Source organism: Thalassophryne amazonica, chromosome 4 (genome assembly GCF_902500255.1).
Source record: "Thalassophryne amazonica chromosome 4, fThaAma1.1, whole genome shotgun sequence".
NCBI lineage: Eukaryota > Metazoa > Chordata > Actinopteri > Batrachoidiformes > Batrachoididae > Thalassophryne > Thalassophryne amazonica.
In genome coordinates, this window is record NC_047106.1 from 1323701 (window position 1) to 1344147 (window position 20447).

Consider the following 20447-nt stretch of genomic DNA (forward strand, 5'->3'; position numbering starts at 1 on the left):
GACTCTCTCTGTTTGAGCTTCTGCCATCAGGCAGACGGTACAGGGCTATTAAAACAAGAATGAACAAATACTGAAAAACAGTTTCTACCTAACTGCTCTTAGAGCTTTGAATGGAACCAAACAGCCAGGTCACATGACACACCTGAAATGAGGGAAATATTTGCTTGTGTGCAACATACCTCTTTTATTCTATTAAATTTTGTTTTTCTTTTCTTTTCTTCTCCAGACCTTTCAAGTCTGGGTGTGGTTTACTCAGGTTTATATTTGCACTGAAAAGCTCCATCTGACCTTTCATTCTACCTTGTTACAATGACAAATAAAGTATCTGCATCTTTATTTGTCCCTGATTCCAGAGTTGAGGGTTTTAGTGCACGGTGCCGTCGTGCGTCCCTGGTTCAGGGTTGGGGGTTTTAGTGCACGGTGCCGTCGTGCGTCCCTGGTTCAGGGTTGGGGGTTTTAGTGCACGGTGCTGTCGTGCATCCCTGGTTCCAGGGTTGAGGGTTTTAGTGCACGGTGCCGTCGTGCATCCCTGGTTCCAGGGTTGAGGGTTTTAGTGCACGGTGCCGTCGTGCGTCCCTGGTTCCAGGGTTGAGGGTTTTAGTGCACGGTGCCATCGTGCGTCCCTGGTTCCAGGGTTGAGGGTTTTAGTGCACGGTGCCGTCGTGCGTCCCTGGTTCCAGGGTTGAGGGTTTTAGTGCACGGTGCCGTCGTGCGTCCCTTGTTCCAGAGTTGAGGGTTTTAGTGCACGGTGCCGTCGTGCGTCCCTGGTTCCAGAGTTGAGGGTTTTAGTGCACGGTGCTGTTGTGCGTCCCTGGTTCCAGGGTTGAGGGTTTTAGTGCACGGTGCCATCGTGCGTCCCTGGTTCCAGGGTTGAGGGTTTTAGTGCACGGTGCCGTCGTGCGTCCCTGGTTCCAGGGTTGAGGGTTTTAGTGCACGGTGCCGTCGTGCGTCCCTGGTTCCAGGGTTGAGGGTTTTAGTGCACGGTGCCATCGTGCGTCCCTGGTTCCAGGGTTGAGGGTTTTAGTGCACGGTGCCGTCGTGCGTCCCTGGTTCCAGGGTTGAGGGTTTTAGTGCACGGTGCCGTCGTGCGTCCCTGGTTCCAGGGTTGAGGGTTTTAGTGCACGGTGCCGTCGTGCGTCCCTGGTTCCAGGGTTGAGGGTTTTAGTGCACGGTGCCGTCGTGCGTCCCTTGTTCCAGAGTTGAGGGTTTTAGTGCACGGTGCCGTCGTGCGTCCCTTGTTCCAGAGTTGAGGGTTTTAGTGCACGGTGCCGTCGTGCGTCCCTGGTTCCAGAGTTGAGGGTTTTAGTGCACGGTGCCGTCGTGCGTCCCTGGTTCCAGAGTTGAGGGTTTTAGTGCACGGTGCTGTTGTGCGTCCCTGGTTCCAGGGTTGAGGGTTTTAGTGCACGGTGCCATCGTGCGTCCCTGGTTCCAGGGTTGAGGGTTTTAGTGCACGGTGCCGTCGTGCGTCCCTGGTTCCAGGGTTGAGGGTTTTAGTGCACGGTGCCGTCGTGCGTCCCTGGTTCCAGGGTTGAGGGTTTTAGTGCACGGTGCCGTCGTGCGTCCCTGGTTCCAGGGTTGAGGGTTTTAGTGCACGGTGCCGTCGTGCGTCCCTTGTTCCAGAGTTGAGGGTTTTAGTGCACGGTGCTGTCGTGTACTAAAACCAGGCTCCTGACCCTGGTGGGTCAGGAGCCTGGTTGCTGCTGGCGTCAGCACTCAGACTGCTGAGTCCGACCGGCTTTATCGGCTCAGCTTTTCATCCTATTAAAGCCGCCACAGTCTGTTTGTACACGAGCAGATTAAGTCCCACCATCCACCTCAGTGGATTATTGAGAATGTAGTTTGGAGCTGTCAGAGTAACTTAGAGATAATTACACCTTAAGTTAAGAATTTTAACTAGTGTCTGTACCATGTGCACGTGTGTGTGTGCACGTTGGGTCTGCAGTTCATTCTGTCAAATCTTCAGTTTTCATGACTTGTTACATTAAAGAACTCTGACAGTAACTCGTCACCTGGTCGACCTTTAACACAAACAGGAACTAGTGACTCAAAAATTCAGTCTTAAGTTTCTTTGAAGATGTCAAAGCAATAGTTTATTTCTTTTTTATTTCCTTTTTTCTCTCCCTCCTTTCATGCACGTGGTCACAGTGTAAAGTTTGACAGAAGTTCATAAAGTGGTTTACGAGCACTTCCTGAGCATTAATTAACCTCCAAAACCCCACTAATATGACGGTTCAAAGAGTTTTAGGTTTCAACAACGTGAACCAAAAGTCCAGTCACTGTCAGCTCTGGATGACTGGGAGCATTTCATGGATGCAGTTTCAGGAAGAACTTGTCTTTCCCCGGCTGTGTGTTCAGACCGCAGAGGTTAAGATCCTGATCCAGGGTCCTTCAGTCTGTTGATGTATCTGTTGATGCTCCGGCCGTGTTGGACCTGAAGGAGGGGACGGGCCCATGACAGATGACTTTCTAACCCTCAGGATCCAGGTGGTTCTGAGTGCAGACCCGTGCCGGCCTCTCTGCTTTGGACTGAGGCAGGTAAACAATTAGTCTTTAAACACGGGTCCAAGTTTTACTGCATCATGAACGTCTGCATCATTGACTGTGAGGCTTCATGGTCTTGGTGCATCAACGGAGTTGCAGGACTGTGTGTGTGTGTGTGTGTGTGTGTGTGTGTGTGTGTGTGTGTGTGTGTGTGTGTGTGTGTGTGTGTGTGTGTGTGTGTGTGTGTGTGTGTGTGTGTGTGTGTGTGTGTGTGTGTGTGTGTGTGTGTTGTTGGGCAGGTAGATGAGTGGATCAGGACCTGCCAACATGTACACCTGGGTTCAAACCTTACTCATGCTACCTGCCTGTGTCCTCGGATAAGAACCTTTGTCCACATGGTCTCAGTCCGCCCAGCTGTGATCAGGTTCCGGCCTTGGATGTGGAAGTGTGCTGCATCCTGTCCGGGGGAGTCCTCGAGTCTCATCTGCTTGATGCTCTGGACTCTGGAGATGAGCTCTGGCACCAACAGGCATCAGAGCTGGTTGAGGCCTGATGTCCGTGTTGTCTCAGGTCACCCAGACAAATCCAGTCCACCTGGTTGATTTGGTGGTAAAACAGTGAACTGGAGTTGAACATAAGTTTTTGAACTTGTCTTCTGTCAGTTTGTGTTGAACTTCTTATTATGAAGAAGTTCTGACGTGTCAGAATTTTTAAATTTTTTTAAAAGATTGATGTGTTTAAAAAATGAGAAATTTGTTGTGAAAAGTTTGATTGATTTTTGCAGACTTTGTGTCCACATCCTCGGACCTGCTGGATTGGTCTGATCAGATTACACAAGTATGTGCAGTGTTCTGTAAGGATCCACGTGCTGACCCGGCTCAGTGGATCTGGATTATAAATGCAGCTTTGTAAACCTGACCAGCTGCTGTCCTCCAGGTCCACGCCGCCGTCCTCCAGGTCCACGCCGCCGTCCTCCAGGTCCACGCCGCCGTCCTCCAGGTCCACGCCGCCGTCCTCCAGGTCAAGGTCAGTTTGTTTGCTCCTGAATTGTGGTCTATAAAAACCCTGTAGTTTTAAAAAGCAGCATGTAACTTTTCCTAGTCTGTCCAGCGGTGATGCTGAAGTGTTTTCTCTGAGGTCACCCTGAAGTTCAGTTTCTGTTCTGTGCAGTCCTGCTGCGGTCACCAGATTACTTCTTATCCTAATGATTTAATTTCTCAGTGTTATTTTACACATTAATGTGATGTTTCAGTCTTCATGCTTTAGCAGCAATGTGAACCGTCACAACAATGAAGCAATTCTGAACTGGAAAAATTGAATTTGATGAATTTACTGTAGGAGAAGCCAGGGCCCAGTGGATCAGAAATGTTTGTTTTGTGGAAGCATCAACACATCATGCACAGGTTGAGGTCATTCTATTGTGGATTTAATACAGCAGGTTATTGTTTATAAGACTGAGTTATTTATGTCTCCTCAAGTGTAATTTACAGGTGTTTAAAATCGATTTTAAACCTTTTGATTCACTAATTCACGGGCCACAGTGAATCAACTTAGAATATAATGAAAAAACATGATTATAAAGATGTCTTCAAAATGATTAAATATATTCTGATGCATATAAAAACTGTAATCCGGCAGACCAGCTATGTGACGTGTGAGTGTCTTATTATATAGTGATATAAGTCCTTTAGAGACTATTAGAAATACAGCTGTCATCATTTCTGTTCAAACGTGAAAACACTTGTTTATATACACAAATTATCAAAATAATTAATGGAAAAATAAATGTATAAGCTTCAACAAGTAATATTTGTCATCCACTTGATACTGGGGCTTAATGAATCAGTTTCTATACTGATTCACTGTGGCCCGGGTGCATCTGACACACATGAGTCATGTGATCAAATAGCTGACAGTCTGGAGAAGACTATCAGCTATTTGACTATCAGCTCACTGACTGATGTGTTGATGACTTTGGCATGAAGTGGTGATTGAATGGACTTTGGATCCAAACAAAAGTTTCCACATTTTTTGTTTTGTTTTTTTTTTTCCAGAATGTGAAGTGTTTGGGGGAAAAGTGGACATGGCTCTGAGACAAATGTGAAAATGATAAAAAAAAAAAAAAAAAAAAAAAAAAAAAAGTAAAACACATTCAAAAGCAGGAGTTTCCATCACGTTTGTGTTTATTTGAAATGAGAATGACATGGTGGTGAAGGTTCCAGGTTCTCTTCCTGCCTGCTCCTTTCTGTGTGGAGTTTGCATGCTCTCCCCGTGCTCACATGGTTTCCCTCCAGGTGTGAGTGTGTTTGTTTGTCCATATGTGTCCCTGGCATAGAGTGTCCAGGGTGAACGCCACAACCCCTAAACTGGGACAGGAGTGATCTGAGGAGGGTTGGATGGATGAATTTCAAATAAACATGATAATGTCATCGTCTCTGTGCTGCAGGTTGTGACATCATCAATCAACATGAGTCCCAAACATGTCGTCTATAAGAAGGTGTCTCGTGACAAGTCGGTAAGTTTTTTCTAAATCAGTGCTGAGAGGAAAAAGTCATTTTAAAAAATTCTTTCATGGTGTCACATTTTTAAAAATAGTTGCTGTTTTACATGATCTTTATTAACATGACAGAAAATAATGGAGTAAATTAAAGTCCTCAGTGCTTCTATGGAACATGTCAAAGACCTCGACCAGCTGAAACCTCACTCACATCTCAAAATTAGAAGACAGTTCCAATTTTTTTGTTAGCTATTCCAGAAAGTGAATATTTTATATATTCTGACTCATTACATATAAACTAAAAGATTTCAAACATTTTTTTCATTAAAATGTGATCATTACAGCCTATAGCTTAAAAAAAAGTGCTCAGTTCTTGGTTGTGGTTCCTGTTGAATGAGTTCCTGTGTCAGTGCGGTGTGGAGGTGATCCGTCTGTGGACCTGCTGAGGTGTTCTGGAAGTCCAGGTTGCTTTGACAGTGTCCTTCAGCTCTTGTTGATCGTTCTCGTCTTCATCTTGACATTTACCCCACAGAGACTCTATGAGGTGTTAATCAGTGGTCTGCACAGTTCCACTAATCTGCTAACCACTAATTAGCGAAGCTAACTTTTTTGTTAGCAGATCAGCGTTTCTGCTAACTTCAAAAACCATCAGCGGACCAATTAACTTCCACTAAATTTAGTTTCACTAACTTTTAGTCTGCTAATTTTTTTTTTTTTTTGCTGGCATAGTACATAAAGCCGAACAGTCAAAAACATTTGTTAACCCAAAAATCACACGTTAGTTCCTCTATGTTGTGTTTTGCAGCAGACAGGCAGCTGTGAGGAGCTGAGCTCAACCCGATCACAGCAGACGGAGCCATTTACATTCACAGCATACAGCGTTCCAGACATGGGCACATGTCTGGCACATGACTGGCACATGTCTGGACCTAAATTCCTTGCAATTGAATGTTGAGAAACATTGTTCTTAAACTGTTGGACTATTTTTTCATGCAGTTGTTCACAAAGTGGTGATCCTCACCCCATCTTTGCTTGTGGGCGGCTGAGACTTTTGGGGATGCTCCTTTTATACCCAATCATGAGTGTCCTCAGTTCCCAAACGCTTATTGAGTGTTGTTAGAAGGAAAGGTGATGTAACACAGTGGGAAACATACCACTGTCCCAGCTTTTTAGAAACGTGTTGCAGGCATCCATTTCAAAATGAGCAAATATTTGCACAAAAACAATAAAGTTTATCAGTTTGAACATTAAATATCTTGTCTTTGTGGTGTATTCAACTGAATATAGGTTGAAGAGGATTTGAAAATCATTGGATTCTGTTTTTATTTACATTTTACACAACATCCCAACTTCACTGGAATTGGGGTTGTATGATTTGAACACTGGTGGAATGAAAATGTTTCTAATTAACAAAAACAGATTCATCATGTGATGGCACCTTTATATCAATATGTGTTTACATTTGGGAAACCCTCTTGCTGCAAATTGAGCTTTAATGTTGGAATGTGATGTACCTGGATGACATTTGGATGATTGCATTCCACACAGCTGGTGTGGAATGCAATCATCCAAATGGACACTCACAATTAGTGTCCATTTGGATGATTGTGATATTGTGATGAAAATGAGGCGCTATTTGTCAGAATATCACAAACAAATAGATTAATGTATATTTCGTGCTGCTGAATCAGGACTTGGCATGAGACCGGGTTGGGTAATACACCTCTGATACTAGCAAACATTTATGCCCCTAACTGGGATGACAGACAGTTCTTTTAAAATATATTTGCACTCCTTCCTGACCTGGACAGGTACAATTTAATACTTGGGGGCGACTTTAACTGCGTTCTGCATCCAACACTAGACTGCTCTCACCCAAGTCACAACACTGGCACCCCATTAGATAACTCTGCCCAGTGTATCAACACATTTCTGCAGACCTATTATGGGATGGTGGACCCTTGGCGATTTAAACACCTGACATCAAAGCAGTTCTTTTTTTTCCCACCTCATTAAGCGTATTCCAGAATTGACTACTTTCTCTTAGACCACAGACTTCTCCCCTTCTTAATTTCAACAGACTACGAAACACTAGTAATATCAGACTACATGTTGGGAAAGTGTAGTGACACGGACCCACAACAGGGGGCGTAAATGAACGGACAATGGAAGGAGTCAAATTATAACACTTTACTGTTGTGACTGTCACAACCAAACAGCAGATTCAGAATGTGCAACAGTCAATTAATAAAGGTGTCGTGTGGGCAGGCTCGACGATAGGAGATGCCCGTCTGGAAACGAACCGGAACCACACGATTTCCACCGCCACCTGAACCCGAGGAATACTGGAGCCGCCAAGTCCCGGAGTCCCCAGGTGGCCACCTTCCTGGCGTGTCGGATCTGGTACTGCTGGCAGAAAGCAAAAGACAGTCAAAGGGTGGGTGTGTGAACACCCAGTAACAATGGTGGGAATGCCACCTCCACCTCTCACTCAACACGTTGCAGCGGTCTCAGATGAAAAGGAGCGCCGTCTTGCACAGCCTCCGCAAAAATGACCGGTTCTCCTGCAAACACTCACAATAACAGATTTATAAATCTCACAAAAAGGGCTGAGAGTATTACCTCCAGATGAAGATGATATCTCGGCAGTTTGGTGGAGGTGTCTTCCTGCTTTTATACCAGATGTGTTGATTAGTGACAGCTGTCACAGATGATGGGTGACAGCTGTCACCACGGCTTGTTCCTGAGGCGTCAGTGCCCTCTCGTGCCTGAAGCCCACACTTCAGGCAGGGCGCCTTCTGGTGGTGGGCCAGCAGTACCTCCTCTTCAGCGGCCCACACAACAGGACCCCCCCCTCAATGGGCGCCTCCTGGCGCCCGACCAGGCTTGTCCGGGTGGCGACGATAGAAATCGGCCAGGAGGGCCGGGTCCAGGATGAAGCTCCTCTTCACCCAGGAGCGTTCTTCGGGTCCATACCCCTCCCAGTCCACCAAATACTGGAAATCCCGGCCCATTCGACGGACGTCCAAGAGCCGGCGAACTGTCCAAGCCGGCTCCCCGTCGATAATACGGGCAGGAGGCGGCGCTGGACCGGGTGCACAGAGGGGCGAGGTGTGATGCGGTTTTATCCTGGAGACATGAAAGACCGGATGGATCCGCGGTGAGGCCGGGAGTTGGAGCCTCACTGCGGTAGGACTGAGGACCTTGAGGATGGGGAAGGGTCCAATGAATCGGTCTTTCAACCTTGGGGACTCGACCTGGAGTGGAATGTCCTTGGTGGAAAGCCACACCTCCTGCCCGGGCTGGTAAGTAGGGGCCGGGGACCGTCGACGGTCTGCATGGGCTTTAGCCCTCGTCCGGGCCCTCAACAAGGCCGAACGGGCGGTGCGCCACACCCGACGGCATCTCCGCAGGTGGGCCTGGACCGAGGGCACACCGACCTCTCCCTCCACCAAAGGAAACAAAGGGGGCTGGTACCCCAGACACACCTTGAACGGGGAGAGGCCGGTGGCAGAGGACACCTGGCTGTTATGAGCGTACTCAATCCAGGCCAGATGTTCACTCCAAGCCGTCGGGTGTGCGGAGGTCATGCACCTGAGGGCCTGCTCCAACTCCTGGTTGGCCCGTTCGACCTGTCCGTTAGTCTGCAGGTGATACCCAGACGAGAGGCTTACAGTGGCCCCCAGTTCCCGGCAGAAACTTCTCCACACCTGCGAGAACTGGGGACCGCGATCCGAAACGATGTCTGTTGGTATCCCATGCAGCCGGACAACATGGTGGACGAGGAGATCTGCCGTCTCCTGGGCTGACGGGAGCTTCGGGAGGGCCACGAAGTGGGCCGCCTTGGAGAAACGGTCCACTATCGTGAGTATGGTGGTGTGTCCCCGGGACGGCGGGAGGCCCATGACAAAATCCAGACCGATGTGGGACCAGGGGCGGTGAGGCACAGGAAGTGGTTGTAGAAGTCCCTGTGCCTTCTGGTGGTCAGCCTTGCCCCTGGCGCAGGTGGTGCAGGCCTGGATGTAAGCCCGGACATCAGTCTCCAGGGACGCCCACCAGAAGCGCTGCCGGACTACTGCCACGGTCCTACGCACCCCTGGGTGGCAGGAGAGCTTGGACCCGTGACAGAAGTCCAGAACGGCAGCTCTGGCTTCTGGTGGGATGTATAGTCTGTTCTTCGGCCCTGTTCCGGGATCCGGGCTCCGTGCCAGGGCCTCCCGGACGGTCTTCTCCACGTCCCAGGTCAGAGCAGCCACGATAGTGGACTCCGGGAGAATGGGTTCCGGTGGATCCGACAGCTCAGTCTTGACTTCCTGTTCATGCACCCGGGACAGGGCATCCGATCTTTGGTTTTTGGTCCCGGGGCGGTAGGTGATCCGGAAGTCAAAACGGCCGAAAAACAGTGACCAGCGGGCTTGCCTGGGGTTCAGTCGCTTGGCGGTCCTGATATACTCCAGGTTCCGGTGGTCAGTGAAAACCGTGAAAGGCACTGACGCTCCCTCCAGCAGGTGTCTCCACTCCTCAAGGGCCTCTTTCACCGCAAGGAGCTCTCGATTGCCCACGTCATAGTTCCGCTCTGCTGGGGTCAACCTGCGGGAAAAATAGGCACACGGGTGAAGAACCTTATCAGTTTCTCCACTCTGGGATAGCACGGCTCCTATCCATGAGTCCGAGGCGTCCACTTCAACCACAAACTGGCGACCAGGATCGGGCTGCACCAAGACCGGTGCAGTCGAGAACCGGCGTTTCAACTCCCTAAACGCGGCTTCGTACCGATCCAACCAGGTGAAGGGAACTTTTGGTGAGGTCAGGGCCGTCAGGGGGCTAACAACCTGACTATACCCCTTAATGAACCTCCTGTAGAAATTTGCGAAGCCGAGGAACTGTTGCAGCTTCCTACGGCTTGTAGGTTGGGGCCAGTCTCTCACCACTGCGACCTTGGCCGGATCCGGGCCGACGGAGTTGGAGGAGATGATAAACCCCAGGAAGGACAAAGAAGTGCGGTGAAACTCACACTTCTCGCCCTTCACAAACAACCGGTTCTCCAATAACCGCTGCAGGACCTGACGTACATGCCGTACATGGGTCTCAGGGTCCGGAGAAAAGATGAGTATATCATCAGATATACGAAGACGAATCGGTGCAGGAAGTCCCGCAAGACGTCATTAACCAAAGCTTGGAACGTCGCGGGGGCGTTAGTGAGGCCGAACGGCATGACCAGGTACTCAAAATGACCTAACGGGGTGTTAAATGCCGTCTTCCATTCATCTCCCTTCCGGATCCGAACTAGGTGGTATGCGTTCCTAAGATCCAACTTTGTGAAGATTTTGGCTCCATGCAGGGGGGTGAACACTGAATCCAACAAAGGCAACGGGTATCGGTTGCGAACCGTGATCTCGTTCAGCCCCTGATAATCAATGCATGGACGAAGACCGCCATCTTTTTTTCCCACAAAAAAGAAACCCGCTCCCATCGGAGAGGTGGAGTTACGGATCAGCCCGGCAGCTAAGGAGTCCCGGATGTAGGTCTCCATCGATTCGCGCTCAGGTCGGGAGAGGTTGTACAGCCTGCTGGACGGGAACTCCACGCCTGGCAACAAATCGATGGCACAATCATATGGACGGTGCGGGGGAAGAGTGAGTGCCCGATCCTTGCTACAAACGTCAGCAAGATCGTGGTACACAACCGGCACCGCCGACAGATTGGGGGGAACTTGGACCTGCTCCTTAGCCTGGGAACCGGGAGGAACCGAGGATCCCAAACACATCCGATGGCAGGTTTCGCTCCACTGTACCACCACCCCGGACGGCCAATCAATCCGGGGATTGTGTTTCAACATCCAGGGGAACCCCAGAATCACACGGGAGGTAGAAGGAGTCACAAAAAACTCAATCTCCTCCCTATGATTCCCTGACACTACCAGAGTTACTGGTGGTGTCTTGTGTGTGAGTAAAGGGAGTAGGGTGCCATCTAGTGCTCGCACCTGCAATGGTGTAGGTAGCGCCACCAGAGGGAGCCCTACCTCCCTGGCCCATCTGCTGTCTAACAGATTCCCTTCTGACCCTGTGTCTACCAGTGCTGGGGCCTGAAGGGTTAAATCCCCACTAAGGATTGTAACTGGGAGTCGTGCGGCAATATGTGTGTGTCCCACGTGAATTTTTTGGCCCACCCTAAGCCCAGTCTCTAGGGGCGGGCGTTGGTGTTTAACCGTTCGAGGCAATTGCTCAATTGATGCTCCATTGAGCCACAAACAAAACGCCCCGCGTGGAAACCTCCTCTGTCTATTAGGTGGTCTAAATGTGGCCCTGCTCGTGTCCATAGCTTCGTCAGCAGGGGGAGCTGTCGCCCCACGGGACGTAGAGGCCAGGGAGCGTGGGAAGGGCGGACCTTTCTCGGACCCGGAAGGAAGAGGGACGGCGTGCGCCCAGCCACGTCCTTCGTCTCGTTCCCGACGGCGTTCTTCCAACCGATTGTCTAACTGTATAACGAGATCAATAAGCCCATCTATTTCCCGCGGTTCATCCTTGGCCACTAGGTGCTCCTTTAGGACTGACGACAGTCCGTTTACAAAGGCGGCGCGGAGCGCAGCGTTATTCCAGCCGGACCTCGCAGCCGCGATGCGGAAGTCGACTGCATAAGCGGCTGCGCTCCGGCGTCCCTGTCTCATCGACAGCAGCACGGTTGAAGCGGTCTCTCCCCTGTTAGGGTGATCAAACACAGTTCTGAACTCCCTCACAAACCCAGTGTATGTGTGAAGGAGCCGTGAATTTTGCTCCCAAAGCGCCGTAGCCCAAGCGCATGCCTCTCCCCGAAGCAGAGTAATCACATAAGCTATTTTGCTTGCGTCTGACGCGTACATGACAGGACGTTGTGCGAAGACGAGCGAACACTGCATAAGAAAGTCCGCGCACGTCTCCACACAACCTCCGTACGGCTCAGGAGGGCTTATGTATGCTTCAGGGGATGGTGGGAGGGGTTGTTGAACCACCACTGGAACATTAATATCTAGCACAGGATCGACAGGAGGAGGAGCTGCAGCAGCGCCCTGAGCGCTCGCCGCCACTTGCGCGGAGAGAGCCTCCACCCTGCGGTTCAGGAGGATGTTTTGCTCGGCTATTTGATCCATTCGAGCCGTAAAGGCGGTGAGAATATGCTGTAGCTCACCAATCACGCCTCCTGCAGATGCCTGCGCTCCCTGCTCTCCCATTGGTTGTTCAACAGCCTGGTGACGCCCCTCGGAGTCCATGACCCTGGCCGAGATATCCTGTTGGGAAAGTGTAGTGACACGGACCCACAACAGGGGGCGTAAATGAACGGACAATGGAAGGAGTCAAATTATAACACTTTACTGTTGTGAATGTCACAACCAAACACAGCAGATTCAGAATGTGCAACAGTCAATTAATAAAGGTGTCATGTGGGCAGGCTCGACGATAGGAGATGCCCGTCTGGAAACGAACCGGAACCACACGATTTCCACCGCCACCTGAACCCGAGGAATCCTGGAACCGCCAAGTCCCGGAGTCCCCAGGTGGCCACCTTCCCGGCGTGTCGGATCTGGTACTGCTGGCAGAAAGCAAAAGACAGTCAAAGGGTGGGTGTGTGAACACCCAGTAACAATGGTGGGAATGCCACCTCCACCTCTCACTCAACACGTTGCAGCGGTCTCAGATGAAAAGGAGCGCCGTCTTGCACAACCTCCGCAAAAACGACCGGTTCTCCTGCAAACACTCACAATAACAGATTTATAAATCTCACAAAAAGGGCTGAGAGTATTACCTCCAGATGAAGATGATATCTCGGCAGTTTGGTGGAGGTGTCTTCCTGCTTTTATACCAGATGTGTTGATTAGTGACAGCTGTCACGGATGATGGGTGACAGCTGTCACCACGGCTTGTTCCTGAGGCGGCAGCGCCCTCTCGTGCCTGAAGCCCGCACTTCAGGCAGGGCGCCTTCTGGTGGTGGGCCAGCAGTACCTCCTCTTCAGCGGCCCACACAACACTACAGTCCTGTAATCTTGAATCTCAGACTCCTAGATGTAGTCCCTACCAGACCTTTATGGTGGCTCAACATGAGACTTTTGGAAGATGATGTATTTATGGTGTTCATCTACACACAAATCGATTTTTTTCTTGAAACATACAGTTCCCTGGAAATAAGTTACACCCTTCTATGGGAATCATGTAAGGCTTTCATAAGGGGGCAAATCATTTCCTGCAGTGCGAGTCGCTCAAAAGATAAATTAAAATGCTTGTCAGAAATCAATGGCCGGCTGAAGTCAATAGATCAGTGTGAATCAATATCAGCATCTGCAGACCTTTTGAGGGAAAGGTCACTACTCCAAACTGAATATGACCTTTTGATGAATGAAAGGGCCATAGACATGCATTTGAAATCACAACAGCAATACTTTGAGCACAGAGAGGGGGCCAGTAAGATGTTAAGTCATCAGCTGAAACAAATGACTGCAGCAAATTACATATCAGCTGTTAAGGATAAAGGGGGTAACATTATCACAGAGCAACTGGGAATTAATAACCAATTTAAGACATTTTATGAGGAGTTATCCACCTTGGAACAATGGTCAACACTTCCTCTGTCAATGGCTGGATGCATAAACTCAGTTGTTGTTGTTGTTCATTCTGCTGCTCCCGGTTCTTTGTTCAGGGTCACCACAGCACATACAGCCGTACCCACATTGGTAATTGGCACAAGTTTTACGCCGGATGCCCTTCCTGACACAACTCCAGTTTTACCTGGAGAAACACACACAGCCACTGGTGTTCCAAAGAGGTCTCCCATCCAAGTACTAAGCAGATCATGCCAGCCGAGGCCCGCCCACTGCCCCATAGACCCCCAGACACGCTGAGCATCCGATGGGCGGGACAAAGCCCAGCATTTTTCCAATGACTCGTCTCGTTTTGCTGCAGTCTTTGCTTCGCTACTGTTTAAAGCACTGTGAAGCTGCGGGAATGAGTGAGAGGAAAGCCGCCATGGGACGGGAAGGTGGGGGCACCGCTCTGCCGTAACGTAACGTAACCACGAACCCCCCCCCCCCCCCGTCAGGACAACCCCCCCACCCCCTTTTTTTTTCCCGCACGGTTGTGACCCCCCCCTGCAATGCCGCCCCGGGCAGCCTCCAGGACCGCCCCTGCTTACAGAACAGTGTTCCTACAGATCCCTGTGCCCCACTGTCAACAAGTAAAAAGAACGCTTGGACCCAGTGACACAGGGATCGCTTAAGATATGGAAGCAGCTAAGAACCCATTTTGGATGCAAACAGGGCCTCCCTTTAGCTCCCAAACGCCCTCTTCCCACCGTCTCTTATTGACACAACTTTTCAGTGTTGGACCAGAAAAGCTGTAGGCTTGGTCAGGGATTTTTTTCAGAGAAGGCAACTTCATGTCGTCTCAGCAGTTAAGGGCAAAACTTAATATTCCACAATCACATTTTTTCAGACACTTGCAGGCCTGTAGCTTAATCAAAAAACACTTCTCTCCTTCTCTTCAAAATCTATAGAAGAGTGCTTGAAGGTTGATCCTTTGCGGGGGGGGTGGGTATCTGCCATATATGAGTTGTTGCAGGGGGCAGCAACCCCCTCGTTAGACTGTATTAAACAGCAGTGGGAGGCTTTGGTCTGTGTGTAGCAGAATGGAGGAGGGCAGCTGGCTGGGTGCATAACTCATCTGTCTGTATCAGGCATAGACTCCTCCTCCAATTTAAAGTATTACACAGACTCCACCTATCAGATAGCAGGCTTGCCAAAATGTTTCCAGGAATCAGTGAAAACTGCCCTGGGTGTAAATGTGACCCAGGCACTCTTAGACATATGTTTTGGGCCTGTCCAAGACTGAAAGACTTTTGGGAGGGAGTTTTTAACACCATTACTACAGTGTGGAAAATAAAAATTCAACTGAACCCTGTCACTGCCCTATTTGGTGTGGTGCCAGTGGACTGCAGGATGGCAACCACCCATGCCACAGCAGTGGCCTTCACTACACTTCTGGCACGTCGGAACATCCTGCTTAAATGGAAAAAGGCAGCACCTCCTTCCCATAAGCGATGGGTGATGGACATGGTGACCCATCTCAAGGTGGAACAGCTGAGATATATGTCAAGGCTCAGAAAGAAAGTTTAGAGGCAGTGATTTCTGCTCTATGCTGAGAAACTTTTGCAGCTATTTTTGTTACTCTTATTTTATTATTTTTTATATTATCATTGTTATATATTTATTTTATATTATGTATTATGACTGTCATTGATGTGTGTGTGCACACTGTTGAAGTTGTCAAATGTTTTTATAATGTGTGTGTGTGTGTGTGTGTGTGTGTGTGTGTGTGTGTGTGTGTGTGTGTGTGTGTGTGTGTGTGTGTGTGTGTGGAATATGTTAGAAATCCAATAAAAATACCCAAATTAATAATAATAATAAAAAAACTAAAGAAACTGTTAACATTTGTTAAATCTTGGCAGAGCAGTGAGGGAAGCCACCAAGACACATCTGAAGGAATTAGAAGCTTCAGTGGCTGTGATTAGATTGATGACTGTCAAAAGGAAGACATGAAATAAAGATTCAGATCTCCCATGTGCCTTCTGGCAAATGTCGTCTTTTTTTCCCTTCTTTATATAGTCCGATTATCTGTGTTTCAGATCACCGTCTACTTGGCCAAACGAGACTTTGTGGATCACTGTGACTTTGTGGATCCAGTGGGTGAGTGTAAAAAAACAAACAGTTTTATATTTATTTAATAATAGATATGGACAACAAAGGCGTTACACAGGCCAACAGTGCCCCCAGTGGCTGGGTTTTGGCAGAAAATTAGAATAAACATTCAAGTAAAATGAAACGTGAAACACAAAGATGACAAGTTAACATCCATAACAATATAAAAATGAAAACAAATCCAAACATTGTAAAAATCAACATATAGAAACATATAAGATAAAAACAAACAAACAGAAACACGATGGTGTGGACGTCGCCACCCTGAGGCCGGCAGTCAAACTGTTCCATACAAACAGTGATGCTTCACGCACAGCAAACCGAGTGAACGTTCAGGGTTTTGACCTAAAAGGACAAAAGATTAAAAGATCTTTATCACCCAGTGAGCGCTCATCCCTCCTGGAGCTGTGCCGTAAACCACAGTCTTCCAGCTTTGAGCGGCTCCGTTTGTGGTCCAGATGCACAAACCTTCATGTGGGTGTGTGCAGGTCCAAATTGGTCTCATTTGCTTTTGTCAAGTGTAGAAATGTTCAGATAAAAATGACTTATTGGATTAATCAGCGTTTAACACTCAAGGATTTTGGACCTTTGGTGTGCCAGTCCAGAGTCCCTACAGCAGGTTTGGGAGGTTTGATCCACCTCACGTTTGCTCATCCAAAGGTTGACGCTCTTCTGCTCGTACATTTGATTGTGATTGTTTGAGGAGATAAACTTGAAAACAAAGCTTTGGGTTCTTGGGCAATGGTGGGCACAGCTAACCAAAACGTTAGCGTTGATAACAGCTAATCAGCGAACTTAAAAGTTATCTTTTATAAAGCTAAGCCGATAAACCATCCAAAAATTTATCGGAAGCTACAGCAAACCGATAACTTTCAGTATTGCTTCCAATAAACTTACAATTACTAACAAGCTGATTTTGAGTTTTAACACCACGATCGCTTCTGGTAGCATCAAAGGTGACCACAAACCCAAACAATGACTCAGCACTTCTGTCTTTGTGCATCCTGCCCCCTGCTGGAAGCTCCTGTTTACTCCATAACTTACAGTAGTGAAGCAAATGAGAGGAGCAGCGAAGCTCAACTCTCTACTCAATAACAGTGTCGCCGTGAGGCGGAGGTCTTGGAAAATAAAGCAGTGCTGACTTATGGTTTGGATTCAAAAATAAAAAAATTAACACCGATAGAATAACTCCATTAATGTCAATTCTGTCATTTTTACAAAGTTAAAATATAACATATTTATTTTAATTTTAAAAAATGCACTAATTCTGCAGTTTTGTAACAAACACAGACAGATACCAAAGGGATTATGGGTAAAATGTGCCTCCTCGAACACTGATTGGTTGACTCATTCATTCTATGTAAAAACCAACATGTTAATGTGAGGTGTGTGTTGGTGTTTACATATAAATGTGCTTTTGTAAATATTTTTTATTTGTATTAAAAAAGCCATTTGCAAAAAGCCAAAAGTTGAAGTTGTGATTTGATAACTGTCTGATATAACCGGGGTCAGAATAAATAGAACACTGCCATCTACTGGCGTCCAAATGCTCATACTGCCATGAACACTACTGGCCAGTAGATGGCAGGAGAGACCGTGAAAACTTGCCAAAACAAAATTACTTGTTGGAAGATAATTGGTCTGATGATGGTTTTCAAAGTTATCTGAAAAGATAATCCAATAATGAAAACATTAGCTGTGATTATTAGAGGTTAGCGGATTAGCAGAACTGTGCCCACCACTGGTTCTTGCACATCTTGTCCCCACCTGCTTGCTGTCTTTGAGCAAAGCTGGGCTCAGAACCTGTTGGACCCCTGACACAAACATTATGAGTTCTTCATAGTCTGAATGGGACTAATGTCAGTTTTCTCTCTTTGTTGCTCAGATGGAGTTCTGGTGATGGACCCGGTTCAGCTCAAAGGGAAGAAGGGTCAGTACCTGTGCACCTTTGTGCTCTTCACTCTAACAAAATGACTTGTTGTCCCCAGAACCAGATGGATGTTAAGAACATGCAGAACTGAGGAACTAGACCATCAAAACATGACTCTGTGGACTTGTTTAGTCCCTAATGGACCCAAACTGAAGTATTTCAGTACCTCCCCCAGACATGTTTATCACTCAGATTTCTTTCCTTTTTTTAACATTTATTTAGTGTTTTCAAAAAAAGGACACAGTGTAGAAAACCCTCCATAAAAAGGCAAGCATGTGAAAAGTGCATATGAATGTGTCCACTAAATGATGGATGAAAATGAAGTACAAGAAAGTGTTACCGTGTTCATCACCTGACTGACAGAAAGAAAACCAAAAACCTCTTTCTGTTTATGACGTCTGACTTTGTGTTCATGTGTTATTTTTGTTCAAGTCCTTGAATTAAAATATGAAGAACATCTGCACTGTGGCGGTGAAACAGAGACAAAATATTGTCCAAATACATATGGACCACAGAGCACATGGGTTGAACTTTGGCTTTAATGGATTTACTGAAGAGTGGAGTTTATCTACGTTACGTAAGGAGAAGCTGAACAGAGTTCTGATGGTTCTGAGCAGATAGCGATGAGGTTCCAGCTTCTCTGGAAGTGAGTCAGAACTTTGAATGTTGGCAGGGTGAGACTGAGACATCTTGGACATGTGCTGAGGGATAATTCAAAGGACAGGGTGAGATGGAGACTAATGATCTGCTGTGCCACCCCCTAATGGGAGCCGCCAAAAGAAGAAGAATCAAGCAAAACTGACACTGATAAACCTGCTGAAGTGACTGAATACAACAGACACTGCTGAACAAATACAGTGCAGGGCGGCACAGTGGCTTAGCGGTTAGCACTGCTGAAGGTTCCAGGCCGTCCTCCTGCGTGGATTTCACTGTACGGTGTTTGCATGTTGTCCCCGGGCTGCTATGGCTTCCTCCGGGTGCCCCACCTTCCACAGAGACGCAGATTCAGGGAACTGGTGGCAAAACTGACTGTAGGTGTGAGTCCTGTCCAGGGTGAACACCGCCTCTCACCCTGTGACTGCTACGATAGGCTCCACCCCGTGACCTGTAACTGGAATAAGTGGGTGTAGAAGACTGATAAATGGATGGTTGTGCGCCCTGTGGAGGTGTTGTGGTTTTTTGAATGCCTTGTGGTCCTGCGGCGAGTGGAACCCTCACGGCGGCAGAACGTGCACAGGCGGTTTGATTATTGGAGGTGTTGTAACTGTGCAGGAGGTATGATGTTGGTAATAAAGTAGCTGAAGAACATCTTCCAAAAATGATATTCCTGATTGTCATGACCTCTGGCATCTTCCTGCTCTTGTAGTCTACGTGATGCTGTCGTGTACATTCCGGTACGGCCATCAGGACATGGATGTAATGGGCGTGGCCTTCAGGAGGGACCTGTTTGTGATGACCCGCCAGGTGTACCCCGAGCTGCAGGACAAAGAGCACCTGACTCACACAAAGATTCAGGAGAAGCTGCTGAGAAAGCTTGGAGACAACGCCTTCCCCTTCTTCTTCGAGGTGAGATGCCAACAGACGTTTGACTCGAGGTACAAATTTGCTTCAGCACAACCGAGTCTTGGAAATGGACCGGGATTATCCAGTAAGTCTCATGTCAGAGAAATCCCAACAAGTGTCACCTCAATGCATGAGATAAAGGTTCCATCCTGACCCTGACCCAGCCCAAGAGCAAGGCTTAAACCCTAACCTGAACCCTTTGATCTTATTCTTTAATCTTCACACTTTAGGATGGAATAGTGATACGCAGTATCATGGCAGCAGATCAGGTTTGCCCTCAAAGGGCCCTGTTGGTTCTGCTTCTTGTGTGTCCACTGCATGTATGTTTCCATGTGCACAAATTACAACCAAATTCTTCTTGTGTTTCAGTTTCCGGACAACCTGCCATGTTCCGTCACCCTGCAGCCTGGACCCAACGATGTGGGCAAGGTAGCTCCACTGCCACAAATCTCACAATATCACACAGAAATACTTCCAGCAAAGATCCAGCTCTGGCACCAGGAGGATGTTCAGGGCTGCACCATGGATTTGATTTCTTGTACTTCTTGGTTGCTTATGAATTATAGGGGCCAGGCTTCCAGATTAGTCCAGTGCTATCATGGAAGCAACGAGAACAGATTTATACAACCAGGACAGGTTTCTTCTGCACTAGAACAGTTCTGTCTGGTTTGTCAGAGTTGATCAGCGGCTGTTTGAGTTGATGTTCCCGATCCACAGAGTCACCAAGACGTGTGGGTCCAACACGACTCTGCTTTGCTCTTGTAATGGGACTCGAGCAGCAGCCTGCAGCTCAGAAACATTTCTATCGTTCTCTGTATAATTTATTTATTTAGGATGAAAATGAGGTGTTTATATACTGTGACATCATTTATTTACTCGGTAAACATCCAGAATCAAGAGATTAGAAAACAAATGTCAGTGAGTTCACCACAGGAGGCATGTTGAAGGACCAGGGACCTCATGTACAAAGACTTGTGTGGATTTCCTACTGAAACATGGTGTACATCAAAACCCAGAAAATGTCATATGCACAAAAACATTTAGATGGCTCAAAGTGTGCATACGCATGGATCCAAGCATGGTCCGTTTGTACATTCCACTGAACATGGAACTGAGGACACATGCAGATGTACTCTTCCCTGTCCGTGCCTCTAGCTGAATATACACTCATCACTCATCCACTTATCCGGGATTGGGTCACAGGACAACAGCTCCAGCAGGGGACCCCAGACTTAGTTTTCCCAGGCTACAATTGA

General features: G+C 47.9%; 1 protein-coding gene across 5 annotated transcripts in view; it reads left to right on the plus strand.

Moving 5' to 3' along the window:
• Positions 1-3387: 3387 nt before the first annotated feature.
• Positions 3388-20447, plus strand: part of LOC117509343 (S-arrestin-like) — an 86952-nt gene continuing 69892 nt past the window's right edge. Inside the window, exons 1-6 of one of the 5 annotated variants that reach the window (XM_034169007.1) lie at positions 3388-3501; positions 4928-4996; positions 15626-15686; positions 17584-17628; positions 18995-19194; positions 19561-19620. In XM_034169007.1, coding sequence (XP_034024898.1) covers positions 4949-4996; positions 15626-15686; positions 17584-17628; positions 18995-19194; positions 19561-19620 — 414 coding nt within the window. In that variant the 5' untranslated portion in view covers positions 3388-3501; positions 4928-4948. The remainder of the gene's footprint in view (positions 3502-4927; positions 4997-15625; positions 15687-17583; positions 17629-18994; positions 19195-19560; positions 19621-20447) is intronic. The other 4 variants (XM_034169009.1, XM_034169010.1, XM_034169011.1 and 1 more) reach the window with 4 other exon arrangements.